The 20,955-nt window shown below is 42.0% G+C and overlaps 1 protein-coding gene across 6 annotated transcripts in view; it reads right to left on the bottom strand.

Annotated features, from left to right (window-relative positions):
• Positions 1-20,955, bottom strand: part of AP2B1 (adaptor related protein complex 2 subunit beta 1) — a 141,022-nt gene continuing 120,067 nt past the window's right edge. For 4 of the 6 annotated variants that reach the window (XM_010385198.2, XM_010385199.2, XM_010385202.2 and 1 more), the window contains exons 19-22: positions 17,913-17,997; positions 16,908-16,994; positions 9,618-9,772; positions 1-2,785 (exon numbers count right to left, since the gene is read on the bottom strand). In XM_010385198.2, coding sequence (XP_010383500.1) covers positions 2,711-2,785; positions 9,618-9,772; positions 16,908-16,994; positions 17,913-17,997 — 402 coding nt within the window. In that variant the 3' untranslated portion in view covers positions 1-2,710. The remainder of the gene's footprint in view (positions 2,786-9,617; positions 9,773-16,907; positions 16,995-17,912; positions 17,998-20,955) is intronic. The other 2 variants (XM_010385204.2, XM_010385200.2) reach the window with 2 other exon arrangements.

Raw genomic sequence — 20,955 nt, 5'->3', positions numbered from 1 at the left:
TTTTGTGTAAATGTGAGTTTATTGACGAAGACACAAGGTCAAGCTCCCCCAATCCCTACCCTCCCCAAAAACAGGACCCAACAAGAACAGAGGAATGAGAAGCATTCTTAGGGCAACATTTCCCCCACCCCCCTCCCCATTTCTTTCCAGAGTCTCAAGCTTCACAACACAGACACACAGAGCAGGCTTGGGTGAGGACAGACACTCAGGGAATCTCTGACCAGCAAGAGTTCTGGGTGTTTGCTTCTCCTGCCCATTGTATGATGCCAGCTGACATTACAAAGACACACGCAGGCCGAGGAGGGGGACGCAGGGCAACCTCCACCCCACTTCCCTAATTTGGCCAAGCTTGGAATGAGCCAAGAGGGAAGCTGTGGTGGAGGCAACAGGTTCTGCCCCTCAGGAGAGGTCCTTTTATGGGAAGTAGAATTCCTCCCTAACTCTGCTCAGGGGTGTGATGGGAGGCAGCCTCCCCAAGGAGTGCAGAGTTCATGGGTTGCCTCAGTCAGGTCGGCTGAGAATAGGAGCTGTTATCCATCACTGGTGGGGAGGCTGACAGAAGCCTTGTTTTGGGGGTTGAGGGACATATTCTGGTAGGAAATTGTGTTGTCTGCTTGCCCTGACATACTTTTCCTTCTGGAATGATAGTTTGCTTTGAGATGAGAACACTATTTGCAGTGTGAACCTTCTTCACTACTTGTATCCACTGACTCCAGGAATGAGTCCCAAGAAGGGAACTTTACCAACCTGCTTTTCCACCCCACACATCACCGACCTACCCACCTCCCACATACAATCCTGTGCTGTTTCCTACTGCCATGTGCTTGAGGGGTGGTGTGCAAGGGATATATTTCCTCCCTCCCTCCCCAAATATTCTTCTCTTGGAGATTCTCAAAGTTTAAGAAAGTGCTTTGGGGGACCATTCCCCACAAGCTTTGCAACTGGTATGAAGCAGGGTTATTTCAGATATAAAATAGGGGTGTGGGATAGTTTTGCTTTTGTTTTCATGATTCCTCCTCTGAGTCCAGTGAGTTAGGTCTCAGTCCAACATGAGGCCCGTGGAGCCTGAAGTGCCCCAGATTTAAGCAGGGCATCTGAGAAGAACAGTCTTAGTCAAGGACCCTGAATACTGGGTGCCAGGCAATGCAACAAGTGCCCGCAGATCAAACAGTATAACACTGCTAAACAGGTTGGTATTTTGGGCATGAAGCATTCTTTGAAAAATCATATCCAATGTGTTAAGGGGGGTAGGGGGAAGATTTCATATCCCCCAGTCTTTTCAGAGATGACAGGAACTGCCTGAACCTCTGGGATGATCTTAATATGGCCTGCAGCCTAAGTATCATTAAGAAAGAGCAGATCAGAGAGCTGAAGGGATAAAGAGCATTTGCGACATCTCTAAGCTCACTTCATCTCTGCACCTATTCTGCTGGCCTCAAGAAGTGGGGCTCCGGGGGCATATGGGAAACACCGGCTACGCCTTCATTCTGGCATCTGGCTTTACCTTCGAGTAATTCAAAAGCTACTCAGCTGCCACCTGATGCCAATAAACAGGGCGTCAAAATCAATATGGAATATGTGAAGAGCCAAAAAGTAGGCACAGAAAAGGCAGGAGAAGGCATTAGGGGAAAACAACAAGAGACAGTCCTGTGGTGAAAACCACACTGACAGGGACTTAGGAGACTCAGTCTCGGCTCTGCTACTACACAGCTGACAGGCCTTGGCAGTGACCTTTGTGCCTTTTATCTTTCTCCTTTGTAGAAAAAGAGGGTTGGTAAGTTATTACTCTGTTTCAACTCTAAAAGTAGGATTTTAGATTTGAACTGGACCTGAGAAATGCAGGAGAGGGGGTGAGGGGACAGCATCCGGGTTCTTGTTCCCCATCTCTACTCAAATTCCTGAATTAGTGGGATTAGCAGGTTTGTTCAGGGGAAAGGAAAGGAGTAAGGTGTAACTTCTCTCAGCTTTGGTGCTGACAGGCTCTATAGTTTTTGCACCCTGAAACATCATTCAAGAAGATCACCGTTCCCATTTGCAGAGCAATCAAATGAGATTATGATATGGAAAGGGGGAAACATGAAGGCTTGGCCAAGGAAAAGGAGTCTGGAGGGAAAAAAAAAAGCAATCTGAAAATCCAAATGACCAGGGATAAGGCTATCACAGATAAGACAACCCCTCAAAAGCTAGGGCGGGTAACTGCATCTCTGCCTCCAGGACTGTGTGGTTAATGACAGTCATTTCAATGCTTTCTACTGGTTGCACTACTCCCTTGGTTTCTCATATGTACAAAAGTATAAAACAATAAAGTGCAGTGTTTCAGTGACACTTTTCCTTGCTTTAATATTTGTTGTCTTTTTCTGCTTTTGAAATGAGCTCTCAATTACAAAATACCAAACTACACTCAAAAGAGGGTGTACAAAAAGCCAGCCATTGGCACAGCATGGAGAAGCCCACAAGTAAGGACAGATAGCAGCAGCAGGTGGCAAGAGGTGGGAGGTGACTGAAGCAGTGGTTACAAATGTTCACAGGAAGCTAAAACTATCCAACAGGTTGTGCCCTAATGTTAGCACAGGTTAGACTAGTTACTACCTTGCTGGGTGGCCTCAGTGTGTTTGGGTTCAGATTCTACACAGCAATACAATTTCTTCCAGTTAAGAGTTCTTGGCTTGCACTGATCCCAGCGTGATTGAAGGGTACTGGACCAGTCTTGTTAGTTTTTCAAAATGCTGTCGTAGACCTGATAGATGTACTGAGAGACTTCAGGAGCTCTACACTTCAGTGACAGCTGTTAGGAGAAAAAGGAGATGGAAGATTAGTACAGAGGTTGGCATTAACTCTAAACGTATCTAAGCACTCAGTTCAAGAAAACTTTTGACACAGTGGGAGAGAAACTTCTATCACAGGAGTAGCCAAACAAAGAGATTATGTCAATAAGTACTGTGGGTTTTAGCATTTCAATTTAATCAATATCGAGTTGTGCTGTGCTTCTACCTCCATTCCATGTGGGTCTATAAGATTAGGAAATAATCCATACTAAAAACACCAAAGCCACTGACTGCAGAGGAACAGCTGCTCTAATGCTTTGCTAAGGGTTATAGAGGTTATTATTAAATGAAAAGGGAAGGGCTAAAGCCTTAACATGCTGGTGCTCATTTCAGCCTCCGTTTCTCAGTCTGACAAGAGGACGGCTATATCTCAGTCCCAACTTCAGGAGGATGTACAATCTATCAAGTGAAATGAAACCATAAACTAGGTAGGTCCAAGGTATTAGTCCTTTCTGCATTATGAGGAGAGTATACACCCCTAAGAGGGAAGACAAGTACATGAAAAGACACTCACTTAGTGTAACCCAACCTTAAAATTCACATCAACAGCTTAATCTTTTATTTTCTGCCTCTTTAGACAGGCAAATCAGACACCTCTGATACCCCCACCACCCCCTCTTCTTTTAGTCTAACAAATACCAAATTAAACATCAATATTAAAAGGATCTTAATGGTGAATATTGAGAATTTCACTTTGTGAGTCAGTAAGGACAAAATTTAAACCCAGATTTAGAATCCTAATTGTATTAGATTAGGCAGAATATTATTAACAATAACATATGCATGCAAAATGTACTCTAGAACCAGAAAATTTAATAGCTATATATTTTATATTGCTGACATCATTCCTCTTGTTAATTAGGGCAGGTCAACAAAAATTGTCTTGAATGATGTAGCACCATGAGATTTTAGACTATTTTACCTCTTTATTCTCTTATTAGAGACTAAGGACAATTTAACATAGTGCAAAAGGTGAGACTATCTTTGAATAAAAGGTCAAGAAGGTCTATCTTTGAATAAAAGGTCAATCACGAATTTCCTAAAAACTAACAACCTAAAAAGTTAAAGTAAAATTTAAAATGCAAAAAAAAAAAAAAACCCCAAACCAAACAAAAGAACGTCAGAAGATATTCTATTGATTTACAGCTTTAATATTCAGTCTCCAAGGCATTCCCAAAACTGCTGCTTGGTATTAGTCAGGAAGACAATTCTGATAAATGTGGGAAAAAAAAAAAACAACTAACTTAAGAACTAACTTTCTATATATAGAAAACAGCTCCCTACTTTGGTCCAAGTTGCATCTTTAGGCATTTCCTTGACTTTCAAACTCCCTATTGATGGAATTCTTTTTTTGAGACAGGGTCTTGCTCTGTCACCCAGGCTTGAATGCAGTGGCATGATCTCAGTACACTGCAACCTCCACCTCCCGGGTTCAAGCGATTCTCCTGCCTGAGCCTCATGAGTAGCTGGGACTACAGACGCATGCCATCACACCTGGCAATTTTTTTTTTTTCCTGTGTTTTTAGTAGAGACGGGGTTTTGCCATGTTGGCCAGGCTGGTCTCGAACTCTTGACCTCAGGTGATCCACCTGCCTCAGCCTCCCAAAGTGCTGGGACTATAGGCATGAGCCACTGCGCCCGGCCTGAAGCAATTCTTGTACCTCCTTCTCTACAGCCAATGTTGTGGAAAATTCTAGTGGGAGAATATGTGGGTTCAGAAATGGAAGAGAAGAGGAATCTAAAAAGAGAAACAACAGCTTAACTGTTAACTCCCAGACTAAAGAGAGGTAGTCCCCAAATACTCCCCCAAAATACTATCTTGTATTTTTCCACATCTTTGTAACAATACTTGAAGTTCCTCCAGCTGGAGGTTCATTTTTATGTTTACGACTAGTAAGGAAATGTTGCCTTCCTCAACAACGGCTCAAACTGCCAAGGCTGGCATTGGTGGGGAGTCATGGACTGACCAGACCCTAGGCCCTGGGCATTACAGCTGGTCTTTGGAGGATGGGGAATAAACTTCCTCTGTCTCTGGACTCTTAATATCCACACCTCCCCACTTCTACCTCCATCCCAGCCTCTGACAAAGTGTCAAGTTTATTAAATATAGCTAGGACTCTGGGTTTCACTTTGTATGGCTCCTAGGGAGAAAGACGCCTTCCCTGGGGCTTAACTTTCCAACTGCTAATTGCTTATGTGACATGTCTTTAACATCAGCCACTCAGGAATCCAGTCCAAACTAGACATACCAAGGGCAGAAGAGTCACCAGTCCTGCTTAATTAAAGTAAGGGGCTATGCATCCACTTTTGGCATATGGTATGGAACATACACTGCTTCACGTGGGACAAGTTATCTTTCAGATGAGGCTTACCTACTTACAGAGATATAGCCTCACCCTTATAGGAATAGGATAAACCTATCTTGTTAATAAAATACAATAAAAACTGGGGTTTGGGGAGAAGTGTTTTATTAACCCCTCTTAGGAGACTAAGGGACCATCAGTCTGTCATACATTAGTGCTGGCTCAACCAGATTTCTTTCTTTTTTTTTGAGACGGAGTCTCCCTCATTGCCCAGGCTGGACTGCAGTGGTGCGATCTCGGCTCACTACAAGCTCCACCTCCCGGGTTCATGCCATTCTCCTGCCTCAGCTTCCCGAGTAGCTGGGACTACAGGTGTCCGCCACCATGCCCGGCTAATTTTTTTATTATTATTTTTTATTATTTTTTAAATTTTTTTGAGACGGAGTCTCGCTCTGTCGCCCAGGCTGGAGTGCAGTGGCCGGATCTCAGCTCGCTGCAAGCTCCGCCATTCTCCTGCCTCAGCCTCCCGAGTAGCTGGGACTACAGGCGCCCGCCACCTCGCCGGGCTAGTTTTTTTTATTTTTTTAGTAGAGACGGGGTTTCACCATGTTAGCCAGGATGGTCTCGATCTCCTGACCTCGTGATCCGCCCGCCTCGGCCTCCCAAAGTGCTGGGATTACAGGCTTCAGCCACCGTGCCCGGCCTTTTTTGTATTTTTAGTAGAGATGGGGTTTCACCGTGTTAGCCAGGATGGTCTTGATCTCCTGACTTAGTGACCCGCCCGCTTTGGCCTCCCAAAGTGCTGGGATTACAGGCGTGAGCCACTGCGCCCGGCCTTCTTTCTTTCTTAATACTTAGCTCAGATCAGATTAATAGTGTAATAGGAATTTAGGGTGATGAAGGGAATGGATCAGAATGAATTTAGAGTCTGGGGTGCCACTTAGGGGAACAAATTAGACCTATTTGTCAAGTGCTATGATGGGAGATTTAGATGGTATTATGGGCAGAGAGAATCTAGTCACCAGATAGGATGAAGAATAGGAAAGGGGGCAAGGAAGTATAAACAAATTCACCATTTAAAAATACGGGGTTGGAGGGGGCCGGGTGCAATGGCTCATGCCTACAATCCCACTGCTTTGGGAGGCCGAGATGGGAGGATTGCTCGAGGCCAGGAGTTTGACACAGCCTGCACAACATAGTGAGATCCCATCTCTCTCTATATTATATACACACACACACACACGCACACACACACATATATATAAAATAAAAATAGATGGGACAAAGGAAGGTGGGTGTGGCTAAACCATGAGGACAGAATCTATTTTTTTAAACTTTTATTTGCATTTATTCCATGCTGAATTTATTCCCAGACTATACATTTGTGTTTTCTTCAATTTCTTCTGGGATATCTTTTTCTTCCCTGCAAGCCTCTCTTCTGGTTTAGGAACAATTTACTCTTTTTCAGTAAGGATTATTTCAATATGTGGCAGGGGAGTTTATTTTTGGGTTAATGTGACCTGAGCTCTGTAAGTTCAGCAACATATCCTGGGGCTTTGTTCACCTGGACATGCTCAATGACCAGAGAATCTGCATCTAAACCCTTAGGGTCAGCATTACTCTTTGCCTTTTTAAGCGTGTATAGCACAAATGTAGCACTTTTTTTGGGCTACCTATCATCCTGTGCCCAGCCCCTCTGTTTGGCTTAGGCACACCTACCAACTCCATTAGAATAATATGAAATGGACACACATTAAGTCTATAAAGTGACATCTTTCAAGTACTTGGTGGCTATTTGGATATGCATACATTTGATGGCCTGGGCACTTCCACGGGTGTTCTTAAAGTGAACATGAAGATTTGAATCTCTTGCTTTGTATGATTTTAGGGGTTTTCTAGGCCAACTGAACAGAAATCATCTCAGGCCACTTACAGAAAGAGCTCACTGTATAATTTCTTTTAAAAAATATTTTTTAATAAAAATGGGGTCCCACTATGTTGACCAGGTTGGTCTTGAACTCCTGTCCTCAAGCGATCCTCCCAATACAGCCTTCCAAAGTGTTGGCATTAAGGCATGAGCCACCACACCCAGTCACTGTATAATTTCTCACAACTGCATATGACTTTACAATTACCTCAGAACTTTTGTTTAAAGGAGAAAATATTCTTCAAAGGGTGAATGGAGAAACTGTGGTACATGGATATAGTGAACTATTACTTGGCCATAAAAAAGAACAAGCTATGGATAAATGTACAACTTGGAAGAATGTTATGAGTATTATGTGTGCAAAAAACAATCTTAAGAGGTTACATGCTACATGTGTAATTTAAACAACATTCTAAAAATGATACAATTATAGTAATGGAGAAAGGCTGCCAGGGGTTAGGGCTGGGGTGAGAGTCTGACCACAAAGGTTTTTTTTTTTTGTGTGTGGTGACAGAACAAGTCTGTGTCTGGACTCTGGCAGCAGTTATCAAATTGATACATGTAATAAGAGTTCATAGTACCATACACTACCAATCTCCCACCCACCCATTACATCACCAGGAATATAAAAACTGGTGAAATGAAAATAATGTCTATAGTTAATTATTATATTGTAATAATATCTATTTCCTAGTTTTGAAAATGTAGTATAGGTGTGTAAGATGTTATTATTAATGGGGAAAACTGGTAAAAGAGATGTAGAAACTCTCCTGTTCCATTTAAAAAATTTGTTAAATCTTTAATTATTTCAAAATTAAACTTTTTAAAAAGTTAAACAAACTATCTTTAGGACAGTGATACTAAGAAGCTCTTCTCAAAATCAAGAATACGGTGTTAAGAAGAGTGTCAAGAAACACCTGAATTCTAAACAAAACTCACCTACCAACAAATTACATGATCTTGAACTAGTCACTAATCATTCTTAGCCATGGTTTACTTATCTGCAACCTGGGAGTAATCATGCTGCTTTAACCTAGCTGAGATGGAAGATTATATATAATAAAATAATGGACAGTAAGCAAAAAGAAAAAAAGGAAAAAACAAACACACACACACATACACCCATATACAAACTTTTGGCAAATTTCTAGAGAGTAAATGGAGTTATTCTCCCCTCAACCCTTTTTTTCTTCCAACTGAGACAAGGTCTAACTATGTTACCCAGGCTGGTCTTGAACTCATGGGCTCAGGTGATCCTCCTGCCTCAGTCTCTCCAGTAGCTGGGATTACAGGCATGTGCTAACTTGGTTTTATAGTAAAACTTTCCCTCCAGAAACAGCACAAAGGGGTTTTCCTTTCTTGGGAAACTCAAGATAAATGACAGCGTATGTTACTCTTCAAAAAAGATGAGACTGGTGGGGGGCTGGGGAGAGCAGCACACATTTTATGAGGGAAGCCTGAAGTTTTTCAGCTTGTAAGTGCTTGGGCAAAAGTCTAACTTGATAGGCCTCAGGAGCAAGCGTGTACACATACATATATACACACACACACACACACACACACAGACACCCCCCACTACTCCGACTTACTTCAAAGGAAGGGAACTAGTGGGAAAAACACCAAGAATTTTCAGTTCTGGATGGTACTATTCCCTTGATATATGCTAGTGAAAACAGACTTAGCTGTCAAAATTAAGGAACGGGTCACAGACTTTTCTCAGCTAAATGACTAAAAGGCTCCCTTAAGCTACTGACTATTCAGCTTCCTCAGAATTAAATAGCTCCCTCTAAAACCCTCAAACACAACAGAGGAATAAGATATTTCTCCCATCCCAGGGGTTTTTTCTTTACTTTTCAAAATGCAGATGACAAGCAGCATCCTATTGGGAAATTGCATTTTACAATAGCAAATAAAATAGCATTTTAAAATAGCCTAGTGCTTGGGTATCAATCTTTGCTGTTTAACAAAGCAACTGCTTCTGCCTTATTACTGCCAGAATTTTTACTTTAGTTCAGTGTGATACTGAAGGAAGTTTCCCAAACTAAAGTCTCCCTATGTGCTTCCAAAGGTGTGTTCCATTTTGCCTTATCTTTAATAACAAGTATTTCAGGTCATACAATGCTGCTGAAAACAGTTCATGTGTTAATGACTCTGATAGCCTTAGGTCATGAACTCCAAGAACAAGAAAGGTCTTCTTGACATTAGCTATGTAAACAATCCTCTTGGCAGCTTGTTATAGTACCACATGCACAGGTACACTAGATTCATATTAACTGATATTGAGGATGAAGATGCCAAGTTTTGTGAGCAACTCTGTATACACCAGAGGGGAGGGATGGATTTGAGGCACTTGGCAGAGGTACCATCCCTGTTGGATGGGGCAGACACTGCAGAGAGGAGGTCTTCCATTGAGGCAAATGGAAGCTTCTTCACTGACTACTTATTTCGTGTATCTTGGGTTTGAAGCACCTCCTCCAGGTCTTTCTAGGGTGCTAAGTAAAAATGAAAGGGCTCTCACCTCCCTCTTCTAATCCATCTTACCCATTCTGAGAAAGGCCTTACCGTATAATTGGGGTTTCCTGGCTGGATACGTAGCTCAGCCAAAATCCAAATGCCATTAGTGAGCTTCAGGGATTGGTACAGCATGTCCTGCCCTTCCACATTCCTCTTGGCAATAGTATAAACATTGTTGTTTTGCAACTTGCTGGAAACAGTGTCTAGAAATACAGATTCAAAATCCAACACCTTCAGTTAAAATCTCAAACAAATGTATACTCTCTTCTCACACCCTTATGAGCCATGTGTGTTCAGTTCCCTGACAAGTACTGTCACTTGGACATGTGTACATTTCAGAAGGCATTCTCCCACACAATAGCAAAAAGTGAAGAACAGGTTCATGAATTGTCTGCCTATCAGATTCCAGGACTGAACACACAATAAGGTACACCTATGGATTAGTGCGAGTTACCTTTGGAGATTATGAAATTGGTGGGCCTAAGGAGTTGGCAATCTCAAATTAGGTGCTAGACAGGTAAAGAAGGCTCTGAAGAGGACAAAGACAGAAATGAGTGTGTGGGTAAGCCACAGTGACTGTCATGTTGGTATTCATTTCTGGATGCTGGCTCCAGATCAATGGGGACACACAGACTGATGACCACATCCATAGTGCCACTTCCCAAGTCACTACTACTTCATTGTGAGCCACTTGGGCCTCAACTGCCAGGATCCGGAAGGGCCCAGAGCTGCAGAATTCAACTGCAAATCAAATTTATTAACCTAGATGTTTAAGATTTTTTTTTTTCTCAAAGCAGGCAAAAATGATTTCTTAAGCCTTTAGGGAACACTATGCCTCGAAAAAAATAACAGAACAAACTGTCTCAACCACAGATTTTGAGAAAGACTAAAGCTGTGCAAAGGTGACTGCTGCTAGATCCTAAGATCCCAGCTGCTGCTGCTGGTCATGACAGAAGTTTTCATAGTCACCAACTCAGGGTAAGAATGGGTTGGTGTTTTGGCTCTTCCTCATGACTATAGCTTCGAAAAGATATAACGTTCCAGAATTAAAGGTTATTTCTCTCTTTATGAGATGTTGTTGTTATCAGAGAAACTTTAAGAATAGAGATGACAAGCACTGCTTCTTTGTTGACTGTTTATTATATTCATTTCTGAAGAGAGCATTCAAATTACTCATGCCTACTTCAAGAACTAAATTCTCCCCACATAAAAATCTGTCATATTCTATTGTGCACTCTGGGAAAAGGTTGCTATGATGGATGGTCTTTCTACCCTTCTAAACAGTAAGCTCTCTGAACAAAGGGATACTGCAGTTTTTCATCACTGTGTATCCCACATTATCTGCGATACAACAGGTACCTCTCATCACTATCTGCTCTGATAGGTGTTGGAGATGCCAATATTTACATAATGCCATAGACATAGATGTGAACTACTTTTGCAGGTAGCTCTCACCCTGGTGTCCTTCTCCCACATTCAAACCACTGACAGCTCAGGAGAGGAGGCACTAAGACTCCTTTCATGAGACGTTTTTACCACACTTAGTTATTACTTAGCTTTTCCCCTTTTATTTCCAAGGTTTTCACTAACACCAAGCAGAGTAGTTAAGAAATGGCTCCCGGGCGCAGTGGCTCAAGCCTGTAATCCCAGCACTTTGGGAGGCTGAGACGGGCGGATCATGAGGTCAGGAGATCAAGACCATCCTGGCTAAACAGTGAAACCCCGTCTCTACTAAAAAATACAAAAAAACTAGCCGGGCGAGGTGGCGGGCGCCTGTAGTCCCAGCTACTCGGGAGGCCGAGGCAGGAGAATGGCGTGAACCCGGGAGGCGGAGCTTGCAGTGAGCTGAGATCCGGCCACTGCACTCCAGCCTGGGCGACAGAGCAAGACTCTGTCTCAAAAAAAAAAAAAACAAAAAAAAAAAAAAAGAAATGGCTCTATCTGAGGAGTCAAAAAATGTATCTCAGGGTACTTACATGCAATATTGGTGGAAGAAGGGGCCTTAATATGCCCCTTTAATCACCTAGTGGGGGATGAGGCAGTTATGGCTGCCATCCTGGTTCCCAAAATGAAGGGCTCTTGCAGCTCTGACTGGGTTGCTAGGCAACATCATCAGCTAGGGTTTGGCTAATGCCTTTTGACATTGTCTTGAACACAGAGGGGCTTGCTTTAAGTTGTAAAAATCATTCCTAACTTTCCAGGCCTTTGCTCATTTCCCGGGAAACCCAAAAACACACAAAGTAGGAGCCTTTGTTGAACAGCCACCTTGCTGCACAGGCACAAATACATTCTAGCGTATATATGTGGCAAGGGCCAGACTCCTACAGAAATAATTATGAAATAATCTCAATTATTTCACCACCTATGTAAGAGATGACAGGCTAAGAAACTCTCTCTCACTCACTCTCACTCTTCTAGAATTAGAAAACATGGCCAACAGCCAGGAAGAACAAGCAAGTTGAATTGATGTAACTTTAATACATTTGGAAGCATTCTGGCCAGCAACCTAGCTCTGCTCCTAATGAATGATTGCCCTGTGATTTTTATCGGAAGGCTAGAGGGTTCCATAACATTAGTATGTGTGATTTGATTTTTATATATTTTAGATATTAGGTTTGAGTTTGAAGATTTACAGATTGCAGAATGATCAGATTCTGCTAAATGTATGATTAAGAATGGCAAGGGAAGCCAGATATAAGGAGGCTTCCTGGTCAGACAGGGATAGAATTCTTGACAAGATTAATTACAGTTTTTAATTTTTTAAAACACATTTTGAACTTCCGGGAAACATGACGGAATCTTATAATTGTGAGACTTTGAGAATGAGCATGTAATGTAATGTTGTTTCAGTGTGTGCTTATGATATCATCTCAGGCATAAGATACTGAGATTTATCCCGAAGCATAGAATAAAAGATGGTCAAATATAGTTACACTTCGTTCAAGATATGATTTCTTTTCTTTTTCCTTCCTTGCTTTCTCTCTCTCTCGACAGGGTCTTTCTTTGATGCCCAGACTGAAGTGCAGTGGCATGATCACGGCTCACTGCAGTCTCGACCTCCCAGGCTCACATTATCCTCCTGCCTCAAGCTCCCAAAGTGTGGGATTACAGGTGTGAGCCACCGAGCCCAGCCAAGATAAGATTTCTTATGTATCCTTCCATAAATTTGGCATTTTGAATCTGGGTCTGAACTCTTAGAAGGTATGGATGTGATCTTCCTTCCTTTATCCTTCTACTTTAGTTAAGGTCACACATCCTCTGACAGCAATAAGGGTGAAGGAGGTACTCATATTAGAGAGTGGGAATGGGGGAATTTACATCTGTGGACCTGCTGTGGTATTTATTAGCAAGTTCAAAACCACTATGATTGCTGAAAAGAATGCTTTTTACCATTTAAGCAACCAAATTATAGTTAGGCGCTAGCTGGAAGAGTGTTTCCGTTTTTGAAATATTCCAAAGGATGGGGAAAGCCACAACAAAACAATGAAACAGAATTCACCCTTACCTAGCCCCCAGGCTGGAACAAATATTGGTCTCTCATTACAGTACCTAACTAATGAAAATAGATACATTAAGTCTCTGAGCTTTTCTTAATATTATAAACACTTAATTTAAAAAACAGGTTTGTAGAACTGTTTGTTACAAAGATTCCTTTCCAGATATGGCTGGAGATGCAACTACTTCTTGTGCACTGAAAGACAGTAGTCCCAGATACCTATTAACCCCAAATGTAGCTGTAATGGTAAGATGTAAAACAGATTCATACAGATCTCCCAACATCCACAGAAATGATCAGTGCTAGGAAGGAGAGAGTTCTGTCAGCAGCTTTCTGATCTAACATTTTCTAGTACTTAAACAATTAGTGGCATCATAAGCACTCCCATCATATACTTTTCTCTTAAGATCTGATTAATTATTAAGACTTGGGAAGAGGGTCTGTTTCTTTATTCTCTAGAAAGACATGAAAGAGCAAAGTAAAGCTCAGTGCTAAGTTGGTAAGTCCTTTAAGCCTGTGACTTCCTGTAGCCCTCAGAGTGTTAGTTCCATCTGTCAAATGTCTATGCTAGCACAGAAAAGCTATTTAAAGTGTTGGTGCTATTGTGATTAGGGCAGATCAGCTGGAAAGGATGGTATTTTTAGCTCTCAGCTAGACCCAGGGTGTTGAATCAGAAGGCACTAAACCCGAAAATGTTCACGTTAATAGAGCCCTCGAGACTGGAAGGAAATCTAAAGGCCAGGGCACTCCAGACCTGGGGGTGGACTCAAAGGAAGAGCTGGAAAGGATTAGATGCAGGAAGTGGTCTTGCAAGACTAGCAGTGATTTAGTGTGGGAAAATGATGGCACTGGACTCCTGGAGAAAATGAAATGGCTGTTTTCCCCTGTTTCATGTGCCGCATGGCCACAGAGCAATGTATCACTGGAATCTGATTCCCTGGTATTTGGAGCACCTACAGCATGGAGCGATTGGCGTGAGGCCATGACAGAACTGATCAAAACTGAATTTGCTCTGAGAAACATCAAAGGGCACAGCCCCACTAGGAGAAATGCCAGACACTTCCTCTTTGATAAGATCACAAAAACATGCTGAGGTGCAATAAGAGTTCAAAACTCCAGTCTAAAAGCAGGAGGATTTTTTCATTCTGTTACTTTGACAGACCAAAGTCCTCAGTCACCCAAACTTCTATTTTCTTTTTTGAACAACCATGTCCCTTTCATACTGAACAAGTCTGAAACCAAACCTGCTTTCCCATCCCTCTGGTTTACCTTTGCTCTCTCAGAGAGTGTTTTCCAGATCATGTTCAAGGAACACTGGTGGTCCACATGATGTTACTAATAAGCATTTTGTGATTTTAAATTCCAAGGCCAAATTAAGTTCAGTTAACACACTGAGTTAAACAGGTTTCTTCAATATAGCACTTCTCAGAACTTTGAGTCTGCTAACGTGCAATGGCAATTTCTAGGTGAAGCCTAGCCTATGCTGTATTTTTCAACTTTCATTGACAACAAAACCCTTTTTCTTTTATTTTCTTTTTTTGAGATGGAGTCTCACTCTGTTGCCCAAGCTGGAGTGCAGAGGCACAATCTCGGCTCACTGCAACCTCCGCCTCCCGGATTCAAGCCAATTCTCCTGCCTCAGCCTCCCAAGTAGCTGGGACTGCAGGTGCCTACCACCACACCTGGCTAATTTTTTGTATTTTTAGTAGAGATGGGATTTCACTGTGTTAGCCAGGATGGTCTCGATCTCCTGACCTCGTGATCCACCTGCCTCAGCCTCCCAAAGTGCTGGGATTACAGGTGTGAGCCACCACGCCCAGCCCAAAACCCTTTTTCTTAAGGGGAAAGTGTCCTGAGGAACATACTATTTGAAATGTTGCCATTGAAACAAGTGTCACAAAGGTGAATATAACCAGGGGCCTGGTCTCTTCCTAGCTGGGTACAGAGGCGGCTCCTCTAACAGGATCCACCAGTGACCCTCAAAGTGAGGGACAGATGACACTGTCATCTTCTTCAAATATGGCACAAAATGAAAAAAATCAATTACTGAATTAAATTGAAACAATTATTATGATGGAAATTACAGAAGACCATGCTTCAGACACCTCTCCAAGAGCTCCAGAGACATGAAACAATTATTATCAGAGGCAAACATCTGCCTGAAGTTTCTATATGCAAAGATGCCTGTCTGAATGTCTTTTGAGGGTTTCAGGAGGGCTTCAGTCTCCTGAATGTCTCAGAGAGGGCCTATAGGAACATCAAGTTTAAAAGGTATCACAGGAAGGAGCTGATCACTATGATGCTGGATTTCAAAAGGCCTAAAAGATTCATCTGAACATAGAAGATGCATATCACATAGAGCCATAAAAAACTAAAATTAAAAACAAAAAGCTGGGCTGGGTGCAGTGGCTCACACCTGTAATCCCAGCACTTTGGGAGGCCAAGGCGGGTGGATCACGAGGTCAGGAGATCAAGATCATCCTGGCTAATAGGGTGAAACCTCGTCTCTACTAAAAAAAAAATACAAAAAAAATTAGCCGGGCCTGGTGGTGGGCGCCTGTAGTCCCAGCTACTCCAGAGGCTGAGGCAGGAGAATGGCGTGAACCCAGGAGGTGGAGATTGCAGTGAGCCGAGAGTGTGCCACTGCATTCCAGCCTGGGCGACAGAGCGATGCTCCGTCTCAGGGGCGGGAGGAGATGGGGGAAGCTGGAATGAGAAGGCATTATTATTATTATTATTATTTGCTTTCTATACTGCCGTGTTGCCTCCTTCCCCCAGTGCTATGCTCCAGCTGCAATGGGAGGATGGCAGTGTGCTGGAAATTCCTTATGAGAACCACCAATGTATGCAGGAGTAAATGAGGGGTAAATGAGGAAAGAGGAGGTACCGACCAAGCACCAAGGCTCACTTTCATTCAAACTCATAAAGCCTAGGACTAACCTCAAAAGAGAGAGAAAGAGCTCTAAAGAGAAAGAGAGCAACAGTGAAACAAAGGCAGGACTCTGAATAACTTAGGGCTCCTTTCATTCCTGAGAAATCCTTGAGAGAAACACAGCCCAAGGGACTAATAGCTGCTATTGTTTCTCTTCTTGGGATATCCCTTTCATGTTCCTTTACAGTAATAAAGTTAACTACGAAAGAGTACAGAGCTTTTTAATGGTGATTAAAGAGGTTAGTATCATCATATGAAAGCTGGCACAGGGCAGTGTAGTAAAAGGTTACCAACTAGGCTTTTTTTTTCTTTTAGAGAGACAGGGTCTCACTATATTGTCCAGGCTGGTCTTGAACTGGACTCAAGAGATCCTTCCGTCTTGGCCTCCCAAAGTGCTGGGATTACTGGTATGAAACACCATGCTTGGCCCAACAAGGCTTTCACTAACTATGATATATTATTTAATTATAAACACAGGGTTCTAAGTACAGAATCTCAGAAAGAAAGTTAACCTTCCTCCAATACCAAAAATTGATATAAAAGAAGAAATGGTCCTTTCAATTACTAGGGGAGTGCATGTTCTCAAGTGCCACTTCAGTTTTTGATTATTAGGATGTTTAAGTAACAGAACTAACACATCTTTAGTGAAGAACTGGGTAGATGGGTTGATTCTAGCTTGTTTCTTAAATCTGTTAGCTTGTAAGTAATCTAGTACCTACATCAAAACATACCTACATCAAATATACCTTTTTAAACAGAGGTTTGCAAAGTAATGTATCTACCATATACACCCACTAGAAACATAGTAGATACAGGGGAGGATAAAAGGGTAGGCAAAAGAAAGATTAAAATTTCAAATATCTAATTTGATTTACTAAGATGAAAATGAAATTTAGAGTATATTACTCACCAGCATTTAAATGACATTCCTTAATCTGAAATTGAAGTTCATTTTCATTGGGAATATCCTTCCATGTTGCAAGGAAGACCTGGCGCTCTGTATGGGGAAGCAGAGGGGAAGGATGGATGTGCATAATCTGTCAGTATTCTGATTTTTGATGCCTTGCATCACATTTTCCTTTGTCATGCTGGCCCTTGCAATACAGCTAGCAGCAGGCTGCGACTGGAGCCAATGCTGAGCTCTGCAAAAGTGCTATACTTCAGATCAATTAATCCCTCATCAATAACACTAGGATATATTGGAAGAGTCTACATCTAGGGTTTCATTTTGGCTCGTTTTCCTATTTTGGTGACTTATGACCTTTCTGAGACTTAATTTCTTTATCTATAATTACATCCGTCCTGCCTACTCCAAGAGCTATTGTGAGAATCAAATCAATTAAGTGCCAACATAGTTTAATATGCACCAATATAAGCCAGTTTTATTAGATTGTGGTTCATAAATATGGGAAGAGAGAAATGTCAATAGGCATGTTGGGAGTTCTGATGGTTTATTACAAATTACTGAATTCTTAGCTTGAGGCAGTATGAACTTAGTACAGAGTAAAGTGCTAAATTTACATGTATTATCTCATGAAATAATTATAAAAATTACTTGCACTGCAAATTTGGAAATGGAAGTTCCAAAAAGTTTATCACCTTGACCAGTCACATAGCAAATAAACGGCAGAGCTGAGACTCGAATCCATATTTACCTGGTCCCCAAACCTCTTTTTCTGTATCCTGGGGTGACTGGATTATTCAGATATTGGGCACTGTGATTTAGAGACCAATGGCAGAGCAAGAACGATTGTGACACAGAAGAATAAATAATAAGCAATTATTAAGAGCTTTAGAATATCCTTACTCCATTTTTTAACCTCAAAATAACTAAAAACTTCTGGGGCTATGCTCTGCCTGACATGCAGAGGAAGGGCAAAGGTATATTCAGCAGGATAGGCAGGAACGTACTTACCCATTTTGCCATCTTCTACAAAAAGCACATTGAGTGGGATGAGGCAGCTGAAGTAGAAGACATCGATATTGTTTTTCACAGCCACCTGCCAGGAAAGCAACAAGGTAAAATGAGGACATCGCAGGGAGCCAGGTAAGAGGAAGAGAACAGCGCTGTGTCTAGAAATATGCATCCCTATTTCTTTTCTCTTTCAGTCAGTGCAGGTCTCCCCAGATCAAGACAAACTGGCCCATTTAATGCAAAGTACACCCTTACTTACTCCATTGCCATAGAACTGTGACAACCTGCAACTCTACCTCCTTCTAGAAGGCCTGTCTTCAAGGCACAACTTGTATACCAGGAATAATCAAGTCTGTGATTTTTTTTTCTCTATGATTAATAGTAGCTGCTACCACTTACTAAGTTACCTATTAATGATATTATTTCTAATTCACATTACAACAATCTCAAACAAAGTAGATATCATTCCCCTCTCATTTCACAGATAACGAAACTGAGGTTTAGAAAGACTAACATCCAGAGTCATGTAGCTGGTACACAGAAGAATTAGGATTCAAACAGAAATTTGATGCTAAACCTTGATTTTTATTTCTCCCCACAATAACTAGTGCCATACTACCTCTTATTTTTTATTTTTTAAAATATCAGTTTTAAAATTGTTTCTTTTGTAAAATCTTATTTCCCAGGTCTTATGGTTGGAAAAGGCTTGTTGGGCCCAACATTGGTAAACCTGATGACTATAAGAACAAAAAACCTCTAAGCAAGCAAATAAATGAATTTTCTTCTCACAATACAAACTTCTTGACTATGATTCTACCATAGCCTGCTTAATTCAGAGCATGCTGTTTTTTTAAAAAGCTACAAGAAGTACTTTTATTCAGGGCAACACTGATTGGTACATACATTCAGGAACAGGCAGACTGCACAGCAGCAGATTATAAGGCCCTTATGCTGTAAGAAGAGGGAGTAGGAGGAGACTTGCTCTAAGTCACCACCTCTTACTGTTTTCTGTCACTAATGACTTTCCTATCTATGCTCTTAGCACTGTAGGAAAACATTTCTCTGAGCAAGTTCTATGATCAGTAACTATACCTGTTTCTCTCTCATTTTGCTCTAAAAACAAAGTTAAAAAGTGCTTGTCTAGTACACTATTCTCACTCTCTGCCTTTTATGGCAAATGTCTACACTTCAACAGCATACTGACCTCTTAAAAACTGTGGCTATGAGATCCAAATATCCTCTTTCTCAAGTACTTCCAGTCCTTCTACATTTAGTATCAACATACCTTCCTTACTTTAAATGGTGCCTGTATTCCCTTCTCCATAATATGTGTGTTCTCTCTCCCAGAAGTGTCCATCCAACTATTTTTCTTGCTTTTAACCTGTCAACTAACAAGGCTAGGAGTTTGTGACCTATATATAACATGGCCTGATGCCCAAAATGCTGAGATAGGATTCTTAAAAAGCTTGAATCTGGTGAATTTAAGCAGAGTAATGTCAGGAAAGAGGAACTAAAGGTATTCTTTAGGATGTACTAGAGCATGGGTGGGTGTGGTGGTTCAGGCCTGTAATTCCAGCACTTCGGGAGGCTGAGGCAGGCGGACCACTTGAGGTCAGGAGTTCCAGATCAGCCTGGCCAACAGGGAGAAACCCTGTCTCTAGCAAAAATACAAAAATTAGTTGGGCGTGGAGGCGCTACTGAGGAGGCCGAGGCGGGAGAATAGCTTGAACTTGGGAGGTGGAGGCTGCAGTGAGCTGAGATAGTGCCACTGCACTCCAGCCTGGGTGACAAAGCAAGACTCTGTGTCAAAAAAAAAAAAAAAAAAAAAAAAGGAAGGCTGGGTGCGGTGGCTCACGCCTGTTATCCCAGCACTTTGGGAGGCCGAGGCAGGTGGATCACGAGGTCAGGAGGCCGAGACCATCCTGGCCAACATGGTGAAACCCTGTCTCTACTAAAATACAAAAAAGTAGCCAGGTGTGGTAGCACGCACCTGTAGTTCCAGCTACTCAGGAGGCTGAGGTAGGAGAATCGCTTGAACCCGGGAGGTGAGGCTGCAGTGAGCCGAGATCATGTCACTGCACTCCAGCCTGGTGACAGAGCAAGACTCCATCTCAACAAACAGCAACAACAACAAGGAATGTACTAGAGCACTACTTTCAAAGATTTATGCCAGCTGTGGGCTTCTGGGAAAGAGGTATTTTCTAACTCGTCTGGTACTTGGCAGATAAGAGAGGAGAACTCTTATTTCAAATAAGGGCACCAAGAAGACCTTGAGACAGGGCTGGGCTCTGTAAAGAACCTTTAGAAGTGAAAACTGGGGCCGGGTGTGGTGGCTCATGCCTGTAATCCCAGCACTTTGGGAGGCTGAGGCAGAAGTTCGAGACCAGCCTGGCCAATATGGTGAAACCCCGTCTGTACTAAAAATACAAAAAAAAAAAAAAAAAAAAAAGCAAAAAAAAAAAAAAATATTAGCTGGGCATGGTGGCGGGCACCTGTAATCCCAGCTACTTAGGAGGCTGAGGCGGGAGAACCACTTGAACCCAGGAGGCAGAGGTTGCAGTGAGCCGAAATTGTACCACTGCACTCTGGCCTGGGTGACAAGAGTGAAACTGTCTCCAAAAAAAAAAAAAAAAGTGAAAACTGGGGTGATGGGGGTAGGCTAATGGTGGGTCATGTAAAGGTCTCATGTGAAATGCAAGTGATTATCTTTGACTATAAAGTAGTATCCCCATTCTCTAGAGGATAATATTAGTGGTTCTTAACTGAAGGCCTATATCAGAATCATCTGGAAAGCTTTTTCAAAACAGATGCCAGGCCCTACCCTACATGAAATAATTATAATCTCTGAATCTGGGACCTGGCATAAATATTTGTGAAAAAGTTCCCAGAAAGATCAACCGGATAAGCAATTAATTTAGAACATTGTTATCTAAGAAGTCTGAATGGTTTGTAAACATCTTGTTCTTCCAAAAGAATCCTTATGCCAACAGGAGCCCTTTAACAATGGAAAGGACACGATAAGGTAAGCGGTGCTAAACTGTTC

Source organism: Rhinopithecus roxellana, chromosome 19 (genome assembly GCF_007565055.1).
Source record: "Rhinopithecus roxellana isolate Shanxi Qingling chromosome 19, ASM756505v1, whole genome shotgun sequence".
Classification (NCBI taxonomy): domain Eukaryota; kingdom Metazoa; phylum Chordata; class Mammalia; order Primates; family Cercopithecidae; genus Rhinopithecus; species Rhinopithecus roxellana.
Note: the sequence above shows the minus strand (reverse complement) of the source record. Positions and strands in the feature narration are given on the sequence as shown.